The sequence below is a fragment of the Branchiostoma floridae genome, chromosome 11, assembly GCF_000003815.2.
Source record: "Branchiostoma floridae strain S238N-H82 chromosome 11, Bfl_VNyyK, whole genome shotgun sequence".
Taxonomy (NCBI): Eukaryota; Metazoa; Chordata; class Leptocardii; order Amphioxiformes; family Branchiostomatidae; genus Branchiostoma; species Branchiostoma floridae.
Window position 1 is genome coordinate 20,369,989 of NC_049989.1, and position 27,140 is coordinate 20,397,128.

General features: G+C 42.3%; 2 protein-coding genes across 8 annotated transcripts in view; both read right to left on the reverse strand.

Annotated features, from left to right (window-relative positions):
- Nucleotides 1-15,485, reverse strand: part of LOC118426390 (nuclear receptor corepressor 1-like) — a 42,630-nt gene extending 27,145 nt beyond the window's left edge. Inside the window, exons 1-12 of one of the 7 annotated variants that reach the window (XM_035835752.1) lie at nucleotides 15,282-15,485; nucleotides 13,954-14,143; nucleotides 7,996-8,153; nucleotides 7,107-7,311; nucleotides 4,937-5,122; nucleotides 3,959-4,075; nucleotides 3,096-3,152; nucleotides 2,893-2,945; nucleotides 2,347-2,413; nucleotides 1,989-2,074; nucleotides 1,490-1,576; nucleotides 424-504 (exon numbers count right to left, since the gene is read on the reverse strand). In XM_035835752.1, the coding sequence (XP_035691645.1) occupies nucleotides 424-504; nucleotides 1,490-1,576; nucleotides 1,989-2,074; nucleotides 2,347-2,413; nucleotides 2,893-2,945; nucleotides 3,096-3,152; nucleotides 3,959-4,075; nucleotides 4,937-5,122; nucleotides 7,107-7,311; nucleotides 7,996-8,153; nucleotides 13,954-14,143; nucleotides 15,282-15,307 (1,313 nt within the window). In that variant the 5' untranslated portion in view covers nucleotides 15,308-15,485. The remainder of the gene's footprint in view (nucleotides 1-423; nucleotides 505-1,489; nucleotides 1,577-1,988; nucleotides 2,075-2,346; nucleotides 2,414-2,892; nucleotides 2,946-3,095; nucleotides 3,153-3,958; nucleotides 4,076-4,936; nucleotides 5,123-7,106; nucleotides 7,312-7,995; nucleotides 8,154-13,953; nucleotides 14,144-15,281) is intronic. The other 6 variants (XM_035835750.1, XM_035835748.1, XM_035835747.1 and 3 more) reach the window with 6 other exon arrangements.
- A 2,299-nt stretch (nucleotides 15,486-17,784) lies between these two features.
- LOC118426392 (NLR family CARD domain-containing protein 4-like) overlaps nucleotides 17,785-27,140 on the reverse strand; it is a 33,442-nt gene continuing 24,086 nt past the window's right edge. Inside the window, exons 2-4 of the mRNA XM_035835756.1 lie at nucleotides 19,494-22,353; nucleotides 18,246-18,348; nucleotides 17,785-17,927 (exon numbers count right to left, since the gene is read on the reverse strand). Of these exons, the coding sequence (XP_035691649.1) occupies nucleotides 18,279-18,348; nucleotides 19,494-22,353 (2,930 nt within the window). The 3' untranslated portion in view covers nucleotides 17,785-17,927; nucleotides 18,246-18,278. The remainder of the gene's footprint in view (nucleotides 17,928-18,245; nucleotides 18,349-19,493; nucleotides 22,354-27,140) is intronic.

Sequence of the window (27,140 nt, forward strand, 5' to 3'; positions counted from 1 at the left end):
TGCAATTTCCAGGAAGGGTGTAAACAAATTCTCCAGGAAAATATATTTACATGTGAATCATTGACATTTCAGAATACTAAGTATTGTTAATGCTTTCTTTGGGTAACATAGACAATAATGAAAGCAAGCATATTTCAGAGCTTTCAGACAACACATCTTTGGGCTGTAATCTAATGATTTGAACAGCCCAAGAACTGGAGGAATTCTGGCCCATCATTGGCTTGGAGTACCTCACAGGGAAAAACCATGTCGCTGGAAACAGTTGCAGTTCAGCTCCTGTTTAAATTTTCCAAATTTTCTTATATTAGAACCAATTTATAACAATGCCATAATTGCTCCACAAGCTTTTTATTATTTTAACAAAATTTTGCACAATTTTCTTTCCCTGACATCTTGGCAAGCAAGTACAGCGTGTTGAAGTACCTTTGAACCTTGCTGCGAAAACTTGAGCGCTGATTCGTTGGTTGTTCCCAACTCACAGCATTCGGACATGGTGAATGCGCCCTACACAGGCGCAACAAGACATAATAGCTCACACACCACAGGCCAATACTGGGCAATACTATAGGCCACAACAACTCAATTTCTTGTTTCTCAAACAATTCTTAGAAGAAAGGTAAAGGTCTATAATCATAATGACTCTTTAAAATCTGAAAACCAAGAAATCAAATTGGTGTGGCCTTGATTTGGCAGGACACTGGGAATTTGAAAAATCTCGAGTTTTATGTCTTACAGTTACACTCATGCTAACTTGTAGCTGCTTGTATGCCTATTGAATAAGCATGCTCACTTAATATATACTATGTCAGACTCTTTATTTCTCTAACAAATATTTTTTGTGATTGTTGAATCACAACTGAACTGAACTGAACTGAATCACAACTGTAGTTAATTTGATTAAGCAAATTCCCAGTGTCTTTCCAAACATCTCACAGATACCACAAATAAAAGCATGCTCATTCAATACAATCTTTGTGACATACACGACAGCAACAAGTTAAAAGATGAGACAAAGAATCAATCATAATTTCCACATTTCCAATGCCTTGCCACGTGATCAGTGCCCAGTGTTTTGTGCATATAGGCTATCATGCTTTGACACTAGCATATGGTGTAAAGAATAAGGGCCTTAAGGTGCACTTTCTTCACTTGCATCACAGCGGGGTTCAAAAGGCACTCAAAGAATTTCAGAGATGAAAAACAAATTTCCTTACTTTTTGTGTATTTTGTTGTCTTCCAAATCATACATTTACGTATCACACAATATCTAAGATACAAAAATTTGAAGAAAAAATACAAAAAAGTGATGCAGTGAACGAACCCCGCAGCGACGCAAGCTTGACGCAAGTGCAGTAAGAGTGCACCTTTACCAAATCTTGATATCCACACATTATTCATTAACATGTTTAAATCGTGATTGCAGTTAATCAACTATCTCCATGAATGGATTTTTTTTAGCAAATCTTACAGGTCTTGAAATTTTCCTTACCTGGAGAAGCGTTCCTGCTGCTCTCGTTGCTTACGAATTTCAGGAAACATCTTCTCATAAAACTCGCGCACCTTGGCATCTTTCGCTCTGAAGAAAACACAGAAAAAATAGCATCTGTTATACGTTGCCATCAAAGTTTGAGGTACCACCGTCATCTGTTATTTCCATTGTTTTCAAACCATTTCACCAAGTTGAGTCAGGCTGAGTATGAAATTATCAAGCAGTGAGTTTTTTAGTTAGTTTATGTGCTACTTTAAAGTTTAAAATACATGATGCTAATCTATGAAGTTGGTCAAAATACACGGGTTGTATTGGTTTTTTTTATTTCTAGAAAGCAAGAGACAATTTATTCATAAACTGCTTGTGTCGCAATTGTTCTTACCCGGTATTTGGTTATTTCATGACAAAAGTATTCTTATATAAGCACACTGTTTTTTTTCAATGATTGTTAACATATGACTGTGAATAAAACAAAGCAAGAAAAATGTACAGAACATACTTCCTCTTGTATCCATTCTCGATTCGCTCCAGGCGTTTCTCCCAGGCCTCGAACAACTGGTCGTAACGCTGACACAGGTAACGCTCCTGGGGGTTCAAACATACAAACATTAGTTAGGGTTGCAGTGCCAGACTCAAGAAGATAGTTTTTTTCTCACATCATATTATTTGAAGTATGATTATTCTTTTTCAAGGAAGACAAAAAAAATTGATATGATAAGACAGGCACTAAGATGACATTGTATTCTACGATTCTGCTACAACCTTGAACCAGCGTCACTAGGGGTCCAGTATGCATGTGTACAATGGCAGCAGATTCAACAAAATCAGATGGCTAACAAAAAAAATTCTTGTCTTACCCTTAACTTCCTCATGTGATGCCTTCTCTTGAAGTACAGCAGGAGCTTCTTCTTCATGGCTTGGTGCCTGCAGGAAGACATCAACATAAGGATCTCCACAGGACAGGACTTCCTACTGTAATACTCAACACTATCTGTCCAAATCAGGATATCTTGTTTGTTTGTTTCTTTTAATCAGACATAGGAAAAAAAAGCTGTGTTTCCTGTTTCCTTACTAACCCTAGAATGTTGTGTTTCCTGTTTCCTTACTAACCCTAGAATGTTGTGTTTCCTGTTTCCTTACTAACCCTAGAATGTTGTGTTTCCTGTTTCCTTACTAACCCTAGAATGTTGTGTTTCCTGTTTCCTTACTAACCCTAGAATGTTGTGTTTCCTGTTTCCTTACTAACCCTAGAAAAACCTGCTGACTGTAATTTTTTTGAGTGAGCAGTGGACAATCTCATTACAACTTTACATTGAAAAGTGAGCTATATTCAGATATCATAATAGAAGCAGTACTAGTACTACAACTACTATTGCTACAAAATAAAGACAGCAGATACGTACGTCTTGATGTTATCATGATACACCTGTGTGTCCGATGGCTGGTTGTAGAGAGGCTGGAATAGAAAACAAATTTAAAATTCCTCTTGAAAGTGACTAACTTAAAATGACATGGAGACAATAAAGCTATATTTGTTCTCAAGATATACAAAACCAAACTCTGCTGTATACGTATAATTCAGTGGACAGTGAAGAACAAAACTTACCAGGTCGATCTTTGGACCAAGTCCTTCCAGAATCTTGTGAGCAGCCTCTGCCTTTTTCTGGAATTGGAAGAAAAAAATATGAGAAGGCAGGAAAAAAAGATTTAGGACAAATATCATCATAGGTATCATAGGTAACCCCATAGCCCCACATCATAGGTAACTGAAAAACAGATTTTATGTCTCCTGACACAAACATATTCATTGTTTGTGTTGTCTTCTTTGTCTTCTTCTGTCATGCACTTCCTTTCATAACTGCTAGGAGGTGCTGATAAACTTGGGGCCCTTTACAACATGTGTGCCAGTACAATGGTGGGAGATCTAACAGTTCTCAATCCTTACACAACTGTGTCCTACAACTCATTAGATTCGCCAGTGAAGGTTATATTTTGAGTATCGTTTGTGGGAGTGTTCGTGTGTAGAAAAACAGCATAACTTGAGAACACTTGAATGGATTGTATAGATATTTGGTATGTGGGTAGGTCTTGGTTTTCAATTGGGTGTGAATATTTTTAGAGCCCTATTGGTATATATTGTGTGCAAGTAGCTTGACAAAAGGCAAATTACTGGAAGGGAAACATCCTGCATTTGCTGGAAAGTGTTTCTAGTAATTCTTGGTTTTGTAAAGTAAAAAGAACACATTGAGTTAATCTGGTTTGGTACAATCTTTATGTTTATGTTACTTAAGTAATTTGGTTTCAACTATGTTATTGAAGTTAATTTGGTTTTGTTGAACTTTATGTATGACTTATGTTCGGGGTTCTCTCCCCAGGGGGCATTGAAAAACGCCATCAGGCGATAAACCCTGGTTCAATAAAGAATAAACAAACAAACAAACATTGTGAAACAGCGAGCCATTTCCCTACCCTGTTCTCAGCATAGATGATCTGCACGATGCTCTGGTGGCGCGGCTCCTTGGGTTCAGGCACCAGGTCCACTTCCTCGGGCTCGTCTGGCTTAGCAGCCTTCTCCTCCAGCTCACCCTGGGGTGGGAAATCACAGTATAGATGTACATTAATCAATGCTCGAAAAATAAACTTGATATAATCTTAAACCCAGGTAGTGCAGTGCACAACCTGAAATTTTACAGGTGATGCAGGGCTTGAAATACCACCTGCATATGCAGATTAGTGCAGCTAAAATTGGAGCTGTGCAGGTATTTCTGGTGTCTACCTGCACCTAACCTGCACTGGTCCATGTACTGGGTTTTATGGATTGTTATAAGCTGTATTGAATGTTGCCATCTATAAAGTATAACAGGAAAAACAGCAATGGTTCCTGAACAATTTCAGTATGATCCATACTTCCAAAATTCAGAGTGGTGCAGGTAAAATTTGTCTGGTGCAGGTAATTTTCAATGTTACCTGCACCGGTGCAGGGATGCAGAAAAAAGGATTCCAAGCCCTGTGATGGAACACCATTTTATCCCTCATCTACACCATAGTAGTACATGCATAAGCTTTTGCATTAATTTTATTTCTTGATATTAGGTAGTTACATGACATTGTAATTCGAAGAAAAGATAATTTAATGAACACAATGTCACAATAATGAACTGGCAGAAACTGCACATCATCATAAACATGACATCTTAACATAGTTTACATTACTTGGCATATGATCCTTACATGTTCAACGATTTTTCTGATGTAGATGTACTTGAATTGTTTCTGTTTCTCATTCTAGTGAAGCTGAAGAAGAGTGATGGATGTCACTCGAAACGTCTGGAAGTTAATGTTCGTTTTCATCCGATTGCAGAGATTGAATTTTATTTGAATATTGTTAACCTGGATGTCTAACCTTCAAAAGACAGTTTTGTTCCTAGACAAGTCGTTCAAACCCACCTGTTTCTTCTGCAGCTTGCTGATTTGCTGCTCCACCTTAGCGATCTCCCTGTCCACCCTGTCCATGGACTGGAGCAGCTCTTCCTTCGACAGTTTGGAGGGCGAGTCCTTCCCTCCACCCTCCTCAACACAGGACGGCTGTCGGGAGGGTGACACTGCCTCGAGCTTAGGAACAAGTGCCGAACCCTGGGGGAATATTACAACATTTATTTTATCGTTCAGAGATTTATCCTTCGACAGTTTGGAAATTGGAGGGTGAGTCCTTCCCTCTACCCTCCTCTACACAAGACGGTTGTCGGGAGGGGGACACTGCCTCCAGCTTAGGAACAAGTGCCGAACCCTGGGGGAATATAATTATAACATTTATTGTTTGGAGATTCTTCCTTCGAAAGTTTGGAGGGCGAGTCCTTCCCTCCACCCTCCTCTACACAGGACGGCTGTCGGGAGGGTGACACTGCCTCGAGCTTAGGGACAAGTGCCGAACCCTGGGGGAATATTACAACATTTATTTTATCGTTCAGAGATTTATCCTTCGACAGTTTGGAAATTGGAGGGTGAGTCCTTCCCTCTACCCTCCTCTACACAAGACGGTTGTCGGGAGGGGGACACTGCCTCGAGCTTAGGCACAAGTGCCGAACCCTGGGGGAATATAATTATAACATTTATTGTTTGGAGATTCTTCCTTCGAAAGTTTGGAGGGCGAGTCCTTCCCTCCACCCTCCTCTACACAGGACGGCTGTCGGGAGGGTGACACTGCCTCGAGCTTAGGAACAAGTGCTGAACCCTGGAGGAATATCATAACATTTATTTTATCGTTCAGAGATTTTATCCTTCGACAGTTTGGAGGGCGAGTCCTTCCCTCCACCCTCCTCTACACAGGACGGCTGTCGGGAGGGCGACACTGCCTCGAGCTTAGGAACAAGTGCTGAACCCTGGAGGAATATCATAACATTTATTTTTATCGTTCAGAGATTTATCCTTCGACAGTTTGGAGGGCGAGTCCTTCCCTCCACCCTCCTCTACACAGGACGGCTGTCGGGAGGGCGACACTGCCTCGAGCTTAGGAACAAGTGCTGAACCCTGGAGGAATATCATAACATTTATTTTTATCGTTCAGAGATTTATCCTTCGACAGTTTGGAGGGCGAGTCCTTTCCTCCACCTTCCTCTACACAGGACGGCTGTCGGGAGGGCGACACTGCCTCGAGCTTAGGAACAAGTGCTGAACCCTGGAGGAATATCATAACATTTATTTTTATCGTTCAGAGATTTATCCTTCGACAGTTTGGAGGGCGAGTCCTTCCCTCCACCCTCCTCTACACAGGACGGCTGTCGGGAGGGCGACACTGCCTCGAGCTTAGGCACAAGTGCCGAACCCTGGGAAGAAATGTCATATTCATAACTGTCTATCGTAATTTATTTATCGTTTGGAGATTCTTCCTTTGACAGTTTAGAGGGCGAGTCCTTCCCTCCACCCTCCTCTACACAGGACGGCTGTCGGGAGGGCGACACTGCCTCGAGCTTAGGAACAAGTGCCGAACCCTGGAGGATATCATAACACTTATTTTATCGTTCAGAGATTTTATCCTTCGAGAGCTTGGAGGGCGAGTCCTTTCCTCCACCCTCCTCAACACAGGAAGGCTGTCGGGAGGGGGACACTGCCTCGAGCTTAGGAACAAGTGCTGAACCCTGGGGAGAAATATCATATTCATAATTATCTATCGTAATTTATTTATCGTTTGGAGATTCTTCCTTGGAAAGTTTGGAGGGCGAGTCCTTTCCTCCCCCCTCCTCTACACATGATGGCTGTTGGGAGGGCGACACTGCCTCGAGCTTAGGAACAAGTGCTGAACCCTGGGGGAATATCATTACATTTTGTACATTTATTTATCATTGAGAGATTCTTCCTTTGACACTTCTGAAAGCTAGTCCGTCCTTTCACCCTATTCTAGTAAGTTCTACAACATTGTTTCCGAAATGCTGACTGCTCAACCAAAGAAAGCAGCAAGTGCCATTTTCAACGTCTTTGGTATGACACAGCCGGGTATCGAATTACAGACACCTTTAGGCACCTTTTGTATTGTACATTGTATGAGCCAATTTAGTCTTTGGACTACCATCTTGCACTTTCTGTGTGTTGTTGTTATCTAAATAGACAGACTGACACTCACCCTCCGATGGTCCGATGAGTACCCCATCTCAGCCCCCGAGCTGATGGCGTGGGCCGCGCCCCGAGCCATGGCCCCCTCGTGGCCCTCCTGGGGGGCCAGGCGTGGCCGCTTGTGCTGCGGGGCCTCCGACAGCTCCGACTGGGCGTGGTGGCCCAGGTGGTAGGAGGCGTGGCTACGCTCGTACATGTGGCGGGAGTCTGGTATCCTGAAATATGGTTAAGAAAATGGTTGTTATATTAGTACTAGTAGGCTTTTATTTGAGGGTAAGTTTATATGGCTTGAAGTTTTAATTCCTGGGATAATGACAATTTTTTTTCTTCTTCTATAACTGGGGAAAAAGTTGGTGGGTGGTAGGAGGCGTGGCTACGCTCGTACATGTGGCGGGAGTCCGGGATCCTGAAATATGGTTAAGAAAATGTAACATTCCCCAAGTGTGGCCTTCACCCTTGTGGCATTGCCACAGGAAAAAAATTACTGTTTCCAATCAACAAAAAATTCTACTGAACAACACAACATGTAGAATCTAAGCAAAACGAAAAGAGAGAAGAGTCAAGAAAGATCGCTCTTGATGATGATATAAATCTTTCTGCATCGACATGCATGGTTACAACAAAGCTTCACAATTTGAAACATTGCAGTAAACCCAAATTATTCCAAACTTGGAAAAGGTTTTCTTTCTCATGCTTCAATGTCAAGAATGCTGTGACGCAGTATTGAAACGACTGTTTGGACGAGCGCTCCACAGCCTACTCCTTCATTCGCTCATCAACTGACGTCCCCACCAAAAGATTTGAATATACAGTTCCCCCCACAGGTAGCAGAAGCAAACATAGGTACCCAGGCTACAAAAACAATGAGCTGGAGACAGTCCAGCTCACTGCATCCTCACCTGTCGCCGCTGGCGGGATGACCCTGGAACTCGGAGAGAAGCGAGGGTCGGCGGCGCATCTGCCCGGGCGGCTGGCCCTGCGGCAGGGCATAGTGAGGCGTGTAGTCCTGCGGTCGGGCCTGCGGTAACGCTCGGTACTCGCTCACAGTGGACAGCTCCTGTAAGGGTAAGGTACATGCATGTAAGGGAGAGCTATTATTGTCATGTACAATGTAGTAGTAGTCAACTGTGTTCTGCCAATGCAGTGGTCTGGACACTGCATGTACAATGTACAAGTCGTTTATTCAATTTTAATCCCCTAACATAAACACAGCGTTGTGTGACATGTAGTCCTGCGGTCGGGCCTGTGGTAATGCCCGGTACTCGCTTACATTAGACAGTTCTTGTACGGTACACAAATGGGGGTTGATGTCACAATGTACATCTGCATACTGTAAACGCAGAAATATTCTAGATGGTTTTATGTTCACGGTTTTTAAGTTGCCAATTCACCGCGATCATAAAACAACCATGAACATTTTTCCATGGCATTAAGAGACTACAGTGCTTTTCCCCGCCACTGCAAAATTAAATCCCCCCGAACTTAAATGCATTTACAGTAATGTCTTTGAGTCACATGAGCTTCTTAAAGATCCCACCACATATTAATGCTTGGTGCTAAAAGCTTTGCAATTCAGCCCTAGGGCTGCAAAGAAGCATTCAATCCATGCTGCTCTTTGCTCCTTGGAAAATAAACCAGTCTGCTACTGGTGGATACGTTACGCCTTAATGTGGTTTACAGGTTAAGTGAAACAAGCCGTTCAATTTGCAGGGCTCGAAATTCATTTTTGGGATTAGGTCCACTGGTGCACCCAGCTTAAAAAATTGGGTGCACCAAAAAATTTTTGGGTGCACCACTTAAATTTAAGTAGAATGTCAGAAAAACCTGATAACAAAACTTAGTCATATTTTCATCATGTACCATGACAGGCATTTTTATATCTTTCTAACACTTAGATGTCAAGAATATGATGTATACTAGTATACTTTGATATCTTTACATACATTAGCCTATGAAAATATTGGGTGCACAGCTCCAATTTTGGGTGCACATGCGCAGCACCCAGTATTTCGAGCCCTGATTTGGATGCATTTATGTCATAGTACCTGGGTATACACTGCACCACAAGTGCCATGTAGATACACAAAACTTGCAGGAAAACCACATGGAGGGGCAGTAGGTAGAAGCCATGCCATGCCTTCAATCCTGAGACAGAACTGAGGGACTATCAAGCCGTCAGTCCCAACAAAGTTGAACACCCTTGATTCTTGAATCTTAGCCAAAACTGTCACTTCCAAATTCACAGACAAGCCATTAGTGACTGACAGCCCCTAACAGTTGATAAGCCATATTTGGATGTCAGACTTACCAATAAACGAGAGAAAATAAAAACAATCCAGTGCAAGCTGCTCTGATACCTACCTCTACACCACTTACATGCACATCAAAGGCTATCTACATGTACCACAAAAAAATAATGTCCAAACCAAAAGATACAAAACCAGAAGTTATGCTGCACTACCAAGGAAAATTGCCATGGGGCACAAAATCGACCTTGACCTTCCTCCCTCAAATTCCTAGGCATGACCACAAAACTGTCAATCTATCCGAAAGAGCTTAAATTATGCTGATTACAAATATCCCAAAACACAGAAACAGACAGACATCCAGAGAAACCTCAAACAAAGCATAGTGTGGTATGTTGGTGACTTACTGTAAATAAATTTTAAATCCGTGGTGGTTTAACTAGCTATGAAATGAAATAATGTTCACATTTTTCAATGTAATCTCTTCACTGTGAAGTTAAAGCGAAGTGAAAATGCCCAGTCTTTTGCTGGCCTAACACCGTGTTTCCATCACAAACTAACTAGAAAACCATGGCAAACACTCCATTTTCTACCCACTGAAATCAAACCACTGCAAACTTCAATACAGTTACAGTAGTTACATTATACAGTACGTGATGATCTAGCCTGGAGTAATGTGCACTGCAGGCAGTTTGTTTGTTTTGTTTGAACCTTTGTTTATTCATGAAAGCTCAAATCGGCCTGCAGGCCGCTTTTCATCGAGGTCATGAGGGATGAGGCAAGGGTCAGACAACGTATATAACAGAGATACAGTTTTAAGTCCTTATGAGTCTTGTAGGCCCATATACACGATTCCTTTAGAAGAGAGGGATTGGGTTACGCTGATCTTGATCAAGCCAAATGTGCCAAGTTCAAGGAGAGCTACAAGAGGTTCACCTAAACAAGAACACAGTCTGATTTAACTTATGTGAGTGTGAGCTATGTGAAGCTGATATCCACATGTCTTGAACAGATGCCAAATTGTAACTAGAACTTTTTTACATCAATGGTAATTGCACAGTAAGTAAGTACAGAGGATTAAATTTAAAATGAAGGGCATTTCCACTTCATGGGAACAGTTTGTTCTGCATGACCTACGAACTGAACCATTTGGATATGATCCAGTATGTTAAAGGAGGACTAAGTCTTTAATACAGTTTTTCATCAATTCCTTGAGTGTTGAATTTGCCATGGTTACTCATAATGGTTGCTGTCTCAGTGGAACTTGGAAAGTAAGTAAATTGTGCCATACTTTTAGACAAAAAGCCACAGAGAGTCACATTAAAGAACCCATCACATTCAAGTCATTTCAAACTTATGTTGAAACATGGCATTTGACGATCTGGCCTGGGGTAACGTTCACTTATGGCAGTCCCTTTAGAAGAGAGGAATCGGGGTGCGCTGAACTTGATCAAGCCAAATGTGCCAAGTTCAAGGAGAGCTACAAGAAGTTCACCTAAACAAGAACACAGTCTGATTTACCTTATGTGAGTGTGAGCTATGTGAAGCTGATATCCACGTGTCTTGAACAGATGCCAAATTGTCTACTAGAACTTTTATCATGGATGCCAATTGCATGTAGTAAGTACAGAGGATTAAAATGGAGTAAGGGCATTTCCACTTCATCGGAACAGTTTGTTCTGCATGACCTACGAACTAAACCATTTGGATATGATCCAGTATGTTAAAGGAGGACTAAGTCTTTCATACAGTTTTTCATCAATTTCCTTGAGTGTTAAATTTGCCATCAGGGTTCTAGCCAGTGCATTTTAGCGTTGTGGGCCCCTACGCTAAAATTTGTGACCACTACGCTAAAATAAGGGCCACTACGCTAATTTTTAACTAGTGTAGTGGTGTTTTGGTATCATTTGCATGTTCAACAATGTCTTATCAATGTCTGCACAATGAAAAATGGTGATATGACCCTTAAAACTGACCAGAAAATCCAACAATTTACATGTGATGTTAACAAAGTGCCAACTTTTAACTCTACATTTTCAAAGTCTCACCGTGGAAGGGCCAAGACCCCCCTTCCACACCATTCCCACTACGCTAAAATGAAATCCTGGCTAGAACCCTGGCCATGGTTACTCATAATTTGGTTGCTGTCTCAGTGGAACTTGGAAAGCAAGTAAATTGAACTATACTTTTAGACAAAAAGCCACAGAGAGTCACATTAAAAAACCCATCACATTCAAGTCACTTCAAACTTATGTTGAAACATGACGTTTGACTGTCTGGCCTGGGGTAACGTTCACTTATGGCAGTCCCTTTAGAAGAGAGGAATCGGGGTGCGCTGAACTTGATCAAGCCAAATGTGCCAAGTTCAAGGAGAGCTACAAGAAGTTCACCTAAACAAGAACACAGTCTGATTTACCTTATGTGAGAGTGAGCTACGTGGAACTGCTATCCACGTGTCTTGAACAGATGCCAAATTTTCTACTAGAACTTTTACCATCAATGCCAATTGTACATACAAGAAGAACAGCCATATTACAGAACCCATCACAATCTTTGATACAGTAAGGCACCATCTTGGTATGTGTGGATCACACAGCCTGCACTTGCTGTACAGAACTTATGAGTTATACGTTAACTGATTACTGATAATACAATGCGAACAACATACAAAAGCTATACTTCTAAGTTCTATATGCAGTTGTCATCACAAAGATTGCAGTATGAAGTTCACAGCAGGTAATGATGGCAAGTGTCCAGGAAACGTGGGTACCAGCAGGCTGAGTACACACTCCATACTGGCAGGTTGCAACAATGGGTGACCTGGGACACCGCTCGTTTGGTTAAGGTCCAGGACAGGGCTTTAGCCAGCTCGAAATTTTTTTTCCATCAGCCAATAACAATCGTCGCGAAAACCGCGAAAATTAAATAGAAGAACTGAACTGAGACCTTGAAAAACGGGTTTTAATGAGATTATCGTATGCTAAAGGGCGCCGACACACTTTGTCAACAATAATAACAATAGCAAAACAAACAGTGTGTGGCTTTTACGGCCGTGGACGGCGTCCCCAAGCCACCTGTAGCTTCCACCAACGATTTTTGTCCTTCAAGGTTGACGGACTGGTTTTAAAATTTTTCCGTCAGACGCAGCAAATTTCCGTCAATTGACGGAAAAAAGGGCGCTGGCTAGAGCCCTGGTCTAGGACAAGTTTTTTTCTGTCCCACTCATTGTTTGATAGCCCATGCTGTTGATTTTAGCTGTTAAGTCTATTATTTTAAGGTGACAAAAATAAATTTTTGTCAGTTTGATGTGAAGAAGTTCAGTTTTCTGTAAGGACAGGGATGCGTCCAGGATGGGGGAAGGGGTCCTGGAGACAGCACTGGCCCAGGAGCCTAGGACCCGTCTAGGCGTCTAGCTTTCTTTTGTTTAAGCTTTGTTAAGTTTAAGACACGCTACTCTTAGAAAGACGTCATTCAGACAAGTCTTAGAGGAAGGAACAGCATATAAATTTTCATAACAGAACACCTTGCTTTCTGTCCATTTATTCCCTTGAACTGAAACACATTACACTATTACGGACAGAAAGTTCATACAACTACAAGATGTTTCTCCTTCGGGAAAATGAGTTGGCAAAATACACTATATGGAGAAGTCAAACTGTTTGCCAAACCGTGTGCGGTGTACACTGGAGTGGCATACTTTACTGGTACACACTGCTCAAGACCATATGTGTTCTTGTACATATCCCTACTGTAGTACATGTACGTTAGCCTCCATAGTAGGCTCTTTGGGGCCTTTTTTGGGCTCAAAATACACTTTTGCTGTTCATTTCTATTTGTACTCGGTCGCTGATTGCTGGCGCTTTCTGATTGCCGGCCTGCAAGAGCCTGCATGGAAACGGCGTATGAAAGTGATATTAAAAAACGATTAGAGCGATTAACTAGGTGCGAATTTCCTGCCTGCCGTGGACGGCTCATAAACTACACGCATCTCCACCGGACAGTGCGCTGTCACGCCCTGTGTGCACTGACCCGACAATTCTCTAACGGTTTCGGGGTCAAACGGCTTTTTAAAAATACAGAAGTGAAAACTCAACTGTTCGACATTCTGTGATATGGGATCATATGGGGCTTTCCCCATCTGAAGCCCGAGTTATAAAATGCTTGCAGCCGACATGCGAATTGCCTCTCAAGGAGTTGTGAATTATTCCTAACGTGTGAGTTAATAAGGCCGATGAATGGCTGATCGTTTTTTAATATCACTTTCATACGCCGTTTCTATGCAGGCTCTTGGAGGCCGGCAATCAGAAAACGCCAGCAATCAGCGACCGAGTACAAATAGAAATGGCCAGCAGAAGTGTATTATGAGCCAAAAAAAGGCCCCAAAGAGCCTGCTATGGAGGCTACATGTACGTACAGCATACACATAGACGTAAAGCAAGGACAACAACAACAACAACAACACTTCCAAAATGACAGTTTCTTACCTGTCCATGGTGGGCTTGTGTACTGGCATACATTGCTACGTATAAAAAACATAAAATCTAAAAGTACATTCGGCATACGTTTCCAAAAGGACTTGAGACTTTATTCGAACATCCATTTGTTTCTTACCTGTCCATGGTGCGTTCGCTGCCCGTGCACAGCATACACCGGGGTAGCATACTGACTGGTGCCCAGGACGAACCGGCTCTGCTCCGGACCGTTCGAGTACGGCGGCTGGACTCGTACCGAGGAGGACGGGCTGGGCAGGCGGTGCCGCTTGAACGGCGGCGACCCCTCGTAAGGGGGGCCATTCTGACCCCTGGGGACAAAGGTCAAAGTGTAAGTAGTTGCTTGAGGGGGATCTTGTTTGTTTTATAATTCCTGAAAAGCTGAAATTAGCACAGTCTGTGAGTGGCTGCTTTTCAATAAAATGTGAATTCCATTTCAAGTTGGAGACAATAACTGAATAAGTAAATAACAGCACTTATAATAATATTATTATTTATATTAATGATATCTTGTTCAGATATAAACACACACACACACACTCTATACATGTTCTTTTTTTCATTTCTAAATGCATTCATTTTCTTACAGACTTAGTTTTACACAGATTGACATGACTACGTACCAAGAACATGTACACCCCTCTCCGTCAGAGAGAACATTAATGAATTGAACATGTGTATGGGTAAATGTAATTATATTATAACTTATAAGCCCTGCTTACACATAAAAACCCAACCCACTTCAACTGGGAAATAACATATAAACACTCGACTTCCACACTTAACAAAAATTATTCCTCATCGGAGATTGAACAATTTTTGCTCGTCTACATTTTATATCTTGACAGTCGACTGATTCTCTACCTTAATTTTATAAATCTAAGTAACTCAAATAACGTTACAATAATAAAGAAACAGACTAACAAAATCTTTAATAAGGCTTTAGCTGTCCTTATCAAACTATGTGAAGAATAAGTCGGCCTATTATCCAAGTCTACAGCTTGAAGATATCTGTCCAAGACGGAGAAGTTGGCCTTTGGCAGTCTTCAGTAAACCACAGTCACCACAAAATTTATGGGTATTTTCATAAGATCAAATTCATCCATCTCCCGAAAACCCTAACTCTGCTCGCAGCTTTTCCCATAAATGTCACATACCAGGGATTAGATCTGAGAATATGAAAGAGTTTTCTTGTACAGGTCTGTTTTATGAAGCTGAGTGATAGGAGAATGCCAAGGCTAAAGAACTGTGCGAACTGTCGCCATTTTTTCGCGGGTGGATTTTTGCGGTGGTTCGGCAAAGAAATCGGGCGGTTTTTCGCGACAAATTTCGACGTCGCATCCCTCAGACCCACACAGGAGTATTCTTACGGCAGTTTTGTACTTAGATGTTGGGAGAAAGGGGAACAAATAAAAGAAAAAGGGGGTAAAATATCGGTTAGAAACGAACCTGTCGTTGGGCTGTCGCGAAGCCATCTCAGCTCTGAGCGGCGGCCATCTTGGGTATGACGTCACGGGCGGGAAGCAGAGGATCCTGGGACGGGTTCCGAATGTGAGATGTTTGGAGTTGGGGAAGTCAAGAAAGTTGGTGTGTTTTCTTTGACATAACTTCCTAAAACTGACCAAAATAGTGTTGAATCAATCTATTTTATATTCTAGAAGCTCACTGAAATCGTCTAGTGGGTTAGAGTTACTCCTAAAGGAGCTGAAATAGATGATTGACAATGATTAATGATGGCATGTCGTGCAGCTATGTGCCTGATAAGGGACAGCAAGTGGGGACATCTAGCGATCATCTGCAAACTACAGCCAGCACATGGAGTTGGAACATTTGCCCATCTCGTAGCAGATCCTACGGTGCCATAAGATAGTATCAAACTGGCCAAGGGGTAAAGCTCAGACCAAAGAGAGTCAGACAGGCACCAGAGCATACGTCACACTCCTAGGCTAGCTTCACTCCTCTGCCAGCTTTTGATAGTATCATAAGTTACCGTAGGATCTGCTTGGAGATTACGTTGTGCTACATCTGCAAGTATTCTAAGCCTAATAGTGAAATTAACCATTTTGCTTCTAGCATTCTTCCACAGTCACCCCGACCAATAGAATCTGGACATCCTCACGTCACGTTGAATTCCCACCTTGAAGACTGCTTTAATTCAAGCTTGAGGCAGTCCGTCGGTGCTGACGATGATTTCACGCTGCTAGCTGCCCACATGAGTTCTACTGTTGCTGATCAGACCAGTTTTTCATGAAGAATTAAGCCACCTACAAGTGGTGAGGCTGTGCTGTTGTTTGGCCGGAAGAGGCGGCTAAGCATCTGTCCTTCCTTCCGTCGTGTAAGTCTGTAACGCTAGTTCACCTTTATCTGTTGAGTTACCTATATCCATTGTTTTTAAAAACAGGGTATTTGGGGATATCACGTCGACGGACGTTAGATTCAAATTGCAATATTTTCAGGATATTGCCGTTTAAAACAATCACCTGTCGACTTGATGTGCCTACGTACCCTGCATTTAAAAGCAACGGATATAGGTTACCCAACGAATAAAGGTGAATTAGTGTTACATGAATTCCTGAGGAATGGGTGCATTCCTCTGGGTAGGAAAGCAGACATTCCTTGCCTTTCCTTTTGGAAGCATACAATTTTTACTTGTAAGCATTCATCCCTTAGGTAAATTTCTCGTCTAGCTGGCCTGGGTATTTCTCCTTGGCAAGTAGAATCGGCCGTCACATATCCCAAATTCTGTGTAATCACTACCCTTGATTTTATCATAATATCAGGGTGTTCAGCTTCTGAACTGAGCATGAAGCGTTGTCGGGACACCCATGCATGCAGACCCTTTTGACCAAAGCAGCGATCTCAAATTTCTTCAACTGAGCAAAGTGCCATTTTCTTACTTGGAGCGCCAGGAATGGCATCCAACAATAAACTTTAGCAGTCGGGTAACTAAAGGTTTCTCCAGCATGAGGGAATGCTCTGCTGCTGCAAAGTAACTTCAATATGAAGCCAAAAATTGTGTCTTCTATAAATGTAATAGTGCTTTGAACCAGCAGAGCCATGGGCAGCAGCTGCATTGTAACTAGAATGCTCTTCCCTCTCATCATTAGATACAATACAACACTGGGAAATGGGGGCATCTGTTGGAACATTTTATTCATTGCAGTTATTTATAATAACTTACAGTCTTACATGTATTGCATGCACTTCAGATTGGCACAAAATATCACAACAGAAATGAAGTGGGTTCTCTGTTACACTCACTCCATGAAGATTGAATATCTTGGCTATTAAGAACAAGTTAAATTTGTACAATTTTGGTCCATTCATGATTGAGTTCTATATTTATTTAAAAGTGTACTGAAATATGTATGTACAAAATAATCTGATTACCACACTACTAGCTTGATCATTGTGAAACTGGAATAAACATATTTTACATGCTTGCAACTAAGCATCAAGTAAAATAATCATAGACTTAAGTTTAATTAATGAAATTAGAGCAATGCAATGTTTGTTTTCCTTGCATTATGTCCTTCATTCTATTTATTGTAATTTTTTATTACCATTGAACTTCAGGATAAATGCCATGTATGTAACACAGGTGTCAACAATCATCATCATCATTAGTCTCAGACTAAATCGTGCTCCTAGCGGTCCACCCAACAGTTCCCACCAGCAAGAGATTGTGTATGCACAGGCTATCATCATTATGATCATCTTTGCCTCATTTCTATTGTGAACTACTTGCAAAAAATGTCAACAACAAGTGACATTGGTATTTGAAATCATTGCTATTAAAATGTGCCATTCACACCAGGTTAAAAGCTAAAAGATACAGTGCTGAGAAGCCTAGCTTGACCTCTGACCAAGTTCTACTGTCACTAACCCCTGATCTTTCACCTGTCACCTCCCTATACTTCTCCCTAAAGTGGTTTTCTAACTGTAGGAGTTTCTGTAGAACTGCTCGGCTCTCAGCACCTGTCAATGTCCCATTTCTCCTTGTCCACATACTAGTAGGCTGTCGTCCACCTTACACCTGCTGGTGTACTTGCTCAGGGGGTCCAGACTTGAGGGCACCTGTCGGGACAGTCACACCTGTAACAAACTCACCTGTTAGCACACCTGTATCAAAGTATTACGGCAATTGAATAAAGAACATTGTAGACTTGTAATACATGTTAACACCTAAAACTTAGCACCAAACACTACATTCTTTGAGAATGGAGAAAGCTGTGTCAGTAAGGAACTTTATTTGTCTAGAGATATAATCAGCCCTGCTTAATTCCAGAATATGTATGAGCATTGTTGTATTAAGTAATTATCATAGATAACAAAATTAGTTCTATATCAACATCTGTAGCATGTTGGCATCACTTTATAATTACTTTACAAAGAAAGTACTAGTAAGCGGACCTGAGACAATGAACGGGTCCGCATGTTGCCCACCTAGGTGCGGCACAGCTCCAGGCAGCTGGCTGTGGTGTCTGCTCCCTTAGGAACCAGTTCCTCAGAGTAGCTGTGTATGGTAAAAGGAGGAAAGTTGCTCTCATCAAATTCCAAATGCTTTCATTATAGCATTAACTGCAGAATGTGGTTCAACTGATAAACTAGAAATTCTGGTGCCAAGTAGGTTAGTGTATACATTCAATATTGCTACATTGGAACAAAATTGACATAACACAGAGTGTGGTTTACCAAATAATAGATTTTTGTTCTTTTGCATCTTCTTTTGTGACCTTAGAATTAATGTTGGCATTCTACCTCATAAGTATCTGCTTTCCGACATTTTTTTTTTGCAATCTACAGCATATACAACTGCTTTGTACAATTTACAGTACACTTTTTGGGAGGACAAAAGCGGGAAACAAGGGAATCCAGAACGAGACCTTCAATCCGTTCTTTAAGGAAGGGCAAAAATCGGCTTCAGGAGGTAGATGTGAAGTTCAATAAGTAAAAGGTGGGAAATGGCAGTTGACCTGGACAACTGCTTCAGCTAATAGCTTGGTCTTCCAAGAAACATCTGCAAAGCAGCTTTGCACCCAGACATACAATGTAGTGCTTTGGTCATCAACTCAGAGAACAGTCGTACCAGTAATAACTATCTCGTGGGAAGAGCAATTATTATTCAAGCAGCATTTGAAAGGGAGAAGCTGAAGCACCAAGATTTAGTCCAACAGTGCTCAGAAAAAGAATGGAGAGCGTTACTGTATCCAGTTGAAGTGAGATGTAGGGGCTTTTTGGGAACGTCCCTCATATTTCTATGCAGAAATCTCTCCATTTGCAACTAACAGCTAGTGAAAATGATGTCAAAAGAAGTGGAGAGATACAGCTTCGGGCTGTGAGTGAAGAGAAAGGATGCACAGTGGGAAACCAAAGAGTACTCTGGAGGGAGTTACAGAGAAGCAAAGCGGAGACGTCCGCCCTGCTGTCCCCCCACCTAGAGGCTGCCTAAGATTATGGAAGGAAATGACCCATGAGAGGTGGTCCTGACTGATGATTTCTGCAACCTTAAAAGCTGGAAAGTGCAACAGGCAGCAAGCCTACTACAAGTACTAGGCAGGTGAGACTCCGGCTGTATATGTTCTAATTTCATAATAAAGAATTCAATACTGGAGTAGAGTACAGTATATGCCTGTAACCAGTATAAGTACTATAACTCACATCAGACTCTCCAGTGTTGGGTGTTCCTCAGCAGCCTGCACCACAGCCTGGAACCCTGCAGGCTCTATGTAGATGTACTTCAGGTCAAGCCACTCCAGGGCAGGGAGTCTGGGTAGAGCCTCGGCCAGAGCCATGGCAGCGGTGTCAGACAGGTGCTTCGGTGTGCCCCAGCCGAAACTAGACATATCAAGCTCGATCAGTGCTGGCAGTGCGCTGATGAGTTGTGTTAAGCTACCGAGTCCGACTTCTGTTACTTTCCAATTCCTCCCTATGTGCAGCACCTGTAGTGTTGTGTTATAGTGAGGGGCTGTGGTCAGACTCTTGTCACCAGCTGCAGGTGGGTTTAGTTCCATGTCCAAACTGCTGGGCTGGCAGAGTGTTTGCACCAGTGAGACAATCCCCGAGTCTTCTATGTGATTCCTTCTCACATCCAACACCTGTAATTGCACCAGGTGAGGTAGAGCTTTGATGAGGGATGATATTCCCCTGTCACTGATACCTATCTCACTGAGAAGCAACACCTTCATGGCTGTGAGGTGGTGGAGGATAGCAGCCAGGCATTCCAGCCCAGGGTCTCCTATATCATTCTTACTAACGTCCAGTACAATAAGTCTGGGTAACTTGCACAGAGCAGGGCCCAGTGCACGCATGCCTGTGGGGCTGATGCCGATCTTCTCCAGCAACAACACCTTAATAGCAGTGAAGATGGGAAGGACAGCAGTGAGTGATTCCAGCCCAGTGTCACCGATCTGATTCTCACTTATATCCAATTCTTTCAGTCCTACTAGGTGTTGTATGTAGGCAGCCAGGGATGACATGCCCACAGCTGTCATGTTGACTCTCCCAAGATGGACTACAGCCAGGTGTGGGACGCCGGACAGTGGCTCTTGCAGGACTTCCATCCCAGCATCACCAAGGGCAGGGTTGTCAGTAAGATCCAGCTCCTCTAACAGAGACATGTGGCTGAACCCCTTCACAAGTGGCTGGAGTGATGATGGTGTTAGGTCTGTGTGTGACAGATCCATTGCCCTCAGACCAGGAACATTCTTCAGAACTAAAACCAGCCTGGCTGTCTTATCCGAAATGTCAAACTGTCCTGATAGTCCCAAGTCCAATTGAAGTCCAGGGCGTGAACTTGTAAAACACTGCTGTAGGTACTGAACTGTGTCTCTGCTGTCAGCATCTCCATGGATTGTAAGTATGAGCCTGTCTGGCAGCTTTGCTGAATGAAGATTCTGTATGTAATACTTCAGACCTGTGGCTTCTCTACTGTTAATGGAGCTGTCCAGCATGACAATAGGCAGGGCTTGACAGATGTGCTGTAGCACTTCTGGTTCTCGTCTCTCACTAAGGATGGTCAGGCACAATGCTGCAAACGTTTCATAGGTTTCACAGGATTTTTGCAAGTCTCGATCGATTGGCACATTTGAACTTTCAAATTGTTCTGGTCTCAAGTTTGTGAACTCTCTTTTGCTGAGCTTACTCAGTTCCTCCATCACAGCTTGTGCTGCCCGTGAGTCACAGCCACAGGTGAAAAGGAGCAGGTAACCAAGTTCCAGTGCCTTGCTAATGGAGGTGAGCTGCAGCAGCTCTACAATGTCTTGGTTCACCACAGCATGAGCAACATATTGTCCGGCCAAAAACTCTTGGATGGTTTTGTGTGAAAAGTTTAACAGTTTCATAGGATGCAGTTTAGATGAAGAAACCTCTAAGGAAACCACACCAAGCTTTAACAACAGCTTCCAATTCACATTTTCTTTCTCTACTTGTGCAAGGTCAAGCAAGCTCTCATTCCTCAGCAGTGCCTCTAGCGCAAGCTTACCAAGCTGCAGTAATGACTCATCAACCTCTGTAGGCAGCCCTTCTGTTGGCATGTCCACTCCTTCCCGCTTACAGTATCTTCTAACCAGACATGTCAGCAGGTTGTCGTACAGCCCCGTCATTGTTCCAGTAAACACCTCTTGGTCCTCCTCCCACAACACACAGAGGAACATCAGGAACATTGGGATCTGGATTAGATTATCTAGAAAACTCTCCTCCTCCTCCTCCTCCTCTTGACTGCCAAAAGATGAATCATAACTATGTCCATAATTGTCATCGTAGTCATCATCATCATCATCATCACTAGTGAAGTACTGCTTGATGATCTCCTCTGCCAGCTCAGGATTTCCTGTGATGCAGAAATATTTCCTGACGAAATTAAACGCATGTTCATGTGAGAAGCCCAAAATGTGCACATGACAGTCTGACCGGGTGTGCTGCTGCACTCCTGCTGAGGGTCGGGAGGTGATCACAATCGTGCTGTTGGGGTACAACTTGCCAGACAGCAGTTTGGGAATGGCCTGCCTGGCTGCCCTGGCCTCAGGCCGCAGCTCATCATACCCATCTAGGAGGAAGAGCACACGAGACTCGTTCTTCTGTAGAATTTTTCTGATGGATTGTACATCAATACCTTCAGCTGTTTCAGGAACACACTGGTCCCACACCATCTCCTCTATAGTCTCTCCCTCTCTCACCTCCCGGAGTCGGACCAATAGGACCAAGTCATGTTGTCTTCCCAGCTCTGTTTTCTGTGAGACAGCATCTAGGGCTTCTTTGGACAGAAATGTTGTCTTCCCCCCTCCGGCTTCACCCTCAATCAGAATGCACCTTGGAGTTTTGGACAGTCCTGTGACATCTGGGTTGAACAAGTCATCTAATGACTTCAGTTCTTTTCTTTCTTTTCCCGTTAGTGTCTGTACTAACTCTAACTTGGTGAAGACGTCACTGAGGGTAAGTGTGAAGTTGTCATTCCAGATCAGAGGCTTAAAATGAGACAATTTCAACTCATAGTAGGTCTTCACAGACTTCTGCAACAAATCTGGAATAAAAAAAGGACACTGTTGTAAGATGTACCCAAGCGAACCTTGATCTCAGGTTGGAACTATAGGTGAAGATGAGGAGCACTAGTTCCTGGAAAGTTGGAACTAGTTCCTACCTAAAGCCAAGCCTTTTGGCCCTGCCTGAGAGCTTTTTGTGTTTGTTTTAGAGGAACTACACTTGATGTAGGGCCTCATCGCACAGCAGCCAGTATCAAGCCAATGTAGTTCCACGTAATCAATCACTCCAGGAGCAGAGCCTGGCTGGAGAGAAGCCTTCTAGCCTTATCTGTGGGGCTAATTATGTGTGACATATCAATTAGCCATGCACTAAGTGGGTGCCTGACTGTACTTTCACAGCCCCCCTTTGACTTAAATAACAGGATACCAAAGTAAAGGCTAATTCGAAATGTGTTTTGAGAATGAAAAAAAATTCTATACAGCTGTTATGCAAGTTCTAAATATGTTACCTGTTTTCCTTACCAGGGATGAGGGGGATAAGCATCTGTCACTAGTTTACAATAACTGAGTTGTTCAGCACAGAAGGTTACCATCTTGGACCAACATACTGCCAGGTCCCCTGTGGGACCACATGCATGGGTAACAGGCCTTTGCTTACCCAATACTACAAAATGTGGCTGAGTATGTGGGAGTACTACCAGTAGTTAATTCCCTATCAAGGTACAGAAATAACAACCACATTAGTGTATTCTAAATCTATTAGCATCATATATTCTTACCTCTAATTGGTTCACATGAGATTGAACCTGCAATTTGAAGCTGTTTTATCAAGTGACCACGCAAATACCCAGTCAGCCCAAGTCTTGGACCATGATTAGAAAGTGTATCATTTAAGATATTTACAAACATGTAAACATAAAGTGCACCATGGGGAGTTTCCATTCACTGAATTTGAGACTCTTTTTCACAAGCTCGGAAGAGAATCGCTGTCTATGTAAACGAGGACAAGAACACGAGAATAGGGTAGTGGCCACTGTCAAGCAAAGTGGCTGGCATTTGTTGTCTTCTCGGATGAAATAACAAAGCATTGAACGAGACTGGTTGACGCACGTGTATCAACAATGATAAGATAACAACCATAAGAATCTGAGATTCTGGGTATAGTAGAATATTACTGCTGTGAGTAAGGTTGAGATCAAAGGAATTCTTTTTCCATCATTTGATGACTGAACTTAGAAGCACTTATCTTCCAGGATACAGATGACACAGAGCTGGTCCTGGGGGATAAGGCTTCAAAAAATTTAGACGTAGTTGAATATATAGTTTTCTATCTTTTCCGATTTGAATAAAGAGAAGACAGAAGCCATGTGGCTAGGCCCTTGGGTGGGTAGTTCTGAAACGATAGGCGGATTGAAATGGACCTTTAGGGTACAATGTGTAGGTGTATATTTTCATCCACAAGCTCTGCTTCCAAAATAGTTGACAATTGGAATGACAAATTTTGTAAAATGAAAAAGATATTGTCAACTTGGTCATCTAGATACCTAAGTATCCTGGGCAAAATAATGGTTCTCAAAAGTATAGTCCTTTATATCTCAGCTTTCTTACATGTTGGGAGCATTAGTAACCCCAGACACATTTCTCAATAAGGTCAATTCTTTGTTTTCTAAATCTTTATGGGGAAAAAAGACAGCGTTAAACAGAATGTCATTATTCAGGATTATGCGGCAGGTGGTCTAAACATATAAGAATTGTCCATCCTTAGTTTCCAGACAGTTCTAATCAAAATGTAAATCTCCAAACTTCACACTCTAGCTACAAGTACAACTCTATGGCTATAATCAAGACAACAAGCTCACCTCAGCCCTAACAATGTGATACTTAATAATGCATAAAAAGTAAAAAAAAAAAACAGTGAAGCTCATTTCGCCCTACTTTAGTACCTACATTGCATTTCTCAATTTAGAGAAAACTCAAACAACTTATTGCTATATAGTAAAATAGAATCTGAGTTTTTTTGGTTGTTGTTTTAATAGATATGATAGAGATACCACTTTGCCTGGCCTTCTCTCCCCTGTAATTTGAGCATGCTCAGGAATGCATTTCTTAAGTTGAAATTTCATGGGTGGCTGCAGCCAAGGTTTCTTGGGGTTTTCAGCTGACCCCAGTGACCCGGCCCTTCTGATTCTCTAGGAGGACCTCTGGTGGGGTCGGGTCAGTGCTATGAAAGAAAAATAGTTGACTTGGGGAAGAGACAGACAGAATGATTCCAGTGTCAGTGCCCGAAATACTTTTTTTCAGCCTGGTTTTCCAAGTGGCAACCTGAGTTAAAAGCCAGGTTGGGCCATCAACATTTCAGGTTGCCCCACTGTCAAATTCTTACTTTCGTCAAATCAGCTACTTATCCATTATCTTTTCTTCCAGTTATATGTAACTATGATATAAAAAAATAAATACAAAAGCTTAGTAGGGGGGGGGAGCAGTGTTCCAACTGCAATATTTCAGGTTGCGCAGTGGGCCAAGTTGTGCCAAGCAAAATGTGGTTGCATTTTCAAGTGGGCAAGTGGGTATTTCAAGCACTCGTATATCAAACATGTAACATATTATATCACTTTTCAAGACGTGAAGCCCAGAATGCTGGTGAGACAGAAAAGGCGGGCTTTCATTTTCAAAAAGAGGCTCAAACACTGAGCATAAGAGAGACTGAGCGAGCACCCCCACCCCCATCCCCACGCACATACATTTACTAACACACACCATGGCATGGCTTACAAACACCAAACAGAACAAGAAATCACCATCCACATACAGCCAAGAAAAAATGGTTTGAGCAAGATGGGGTACACATCAGATCTACAGATCCCACTCCCCAGTCTGCAACACCTCATGAAAATGACAACACTGGTCTCTGAAGATCTTCAGGTTCAAGTGCCATTATAGGAAATGGAAAAAGGTTCATAAAATGGAGAAATGACAGGGCTTGAAATTCATTTTTGGGATTAGGTGCTCTTGTGCACCCAACCTAAAACAAAAAATGTTGGGGTGCACCACATAAAGTTAAGCTGTAGAATGTCAGAAAAACCTACTTGTACTTCATTCTGTTCATGTAATTTTTTATACCCATACTTAGTTTTACCCATACTTATTTTTTGATTAGTAAGAAAACTAGATAGAAATACTTCACAAAATGTCAATGTAATATCATTAGAAAATTTAAATTATAATACAATTTCTGCATGTTGTATACAAAATGGTAAGATATATATATTACAAAAGAAATTGTGGAGTTTTGCAGCATTGATAATTTCAATGAAACCAAATGCTTTAAATTCTTTTAACAAGCAAGTACTATGGCAACATTTATTTTCTTTCCAACATTGTAGATGTCAAGAATTGGTGTATATGTCACAGGAGAGATGTCGATCCAGTAGAATCGTCGATTCTCCTTCCAAATTCGGGTACACCAATGGTGCACATGCACCCAGTATTTCCTGCACTGAAGGATACATATCACAGTGTCTTCCAGCTTATCATCTGTTCTGAGATGGCCAACTGAAAACCTGGGTAGGGTGCAGATCAATTATCCATGGTTTGGCTGGCCAAGGGTCACCACAGAGAGTGGTACAAAACAATCTTGCAGGGTGTATCTACCCCCCCCCCCCCCCTTACCAAATTACGAACCCCGAATTGCGACTTTCGGCAGCTTTCGCGTCTTTTCTGCAACATTTCTAAATGTGCCAAAAGCCAGTAGCTGCCACCTGCTAGGCCATGGCTGCGACGTATCACCGGGGTCCCGATTCCTACAGATATGAGTTGCACCGCCGGCCGGAAACTGCGTCTTTTCAGTTACAGTTACACACGGTCGGTGTCAGATTCTGCCATATTCGGTGGCCCTTTCCCTGTCATGAGACCCTTAACTTTCTCTTTACACTGTGGCTGAGACGTCTTGGCTGAGACGGTCTTGGCCAAGACGTCTCAGAAAAACCTTGTGTAAAGCGTGTGATAGGCTAGGCACGTGCCGTCTCCAATCTACCGTGGCTTCCTGCTGTGTTTTGTAATTAGCGAGGGGCGGGCGGTCTCTACCACAAAAGTCTTACCAAGGAGCTCCTTGGTTTTACAAAATGTACCAGGAAAGTCTGTATCTACGTACGGTACTTGCGAGTAAAATGAATGAATGAATTTGAATGAATAAAATGACCTTTATTATACATCTGTGCTCAAACAAGCTAAGTACAGGTCGTAGCGCTAGAGATAAGGTTTGTTTTGACAATTTTGTACATAAGAAAAAGGTATCTTATCATCTTTACATATGCTAATACATTCTAGTATGTACAAGTTAAACTTCTTCCCGCTTCTTAAAACAGTTATAAACATAAGAACAGATGGAATCAATAATGTATGATTTATCTAATTGCATAAGAAATATGAGTTTTTCCGTGGTATTCAAGTATCGGAAATGGGAACACATGTTGTATACTAGTAATAATGTGCCTATTATTTACAGAGGTCGCTGTACTTGCTTGCGTTCATAAAGATTGTTGTTGTTTAAACAAGCTTAGCGATGATTTGCCTGTGCGTGGTAAACATGCGTGGATCACGGAGTTTATTGTAAACTATAAACTCCTCCGAGTTTATATACTATAAACGGATCCGAGCATGGCCGTGCAACACGATCGAGGCGGAGATCGACAAGCCTGTACGCTGCGCGATACCATGCAAAGATCGAGTAGTTTATCTATGTAAACTACAGACTCTTTGCGTAGCCGTGAAACACGAAACCAGCTCTGCAAGCCGCCGCCAGCTACGCGACTCGCGCGCCAACGACTCG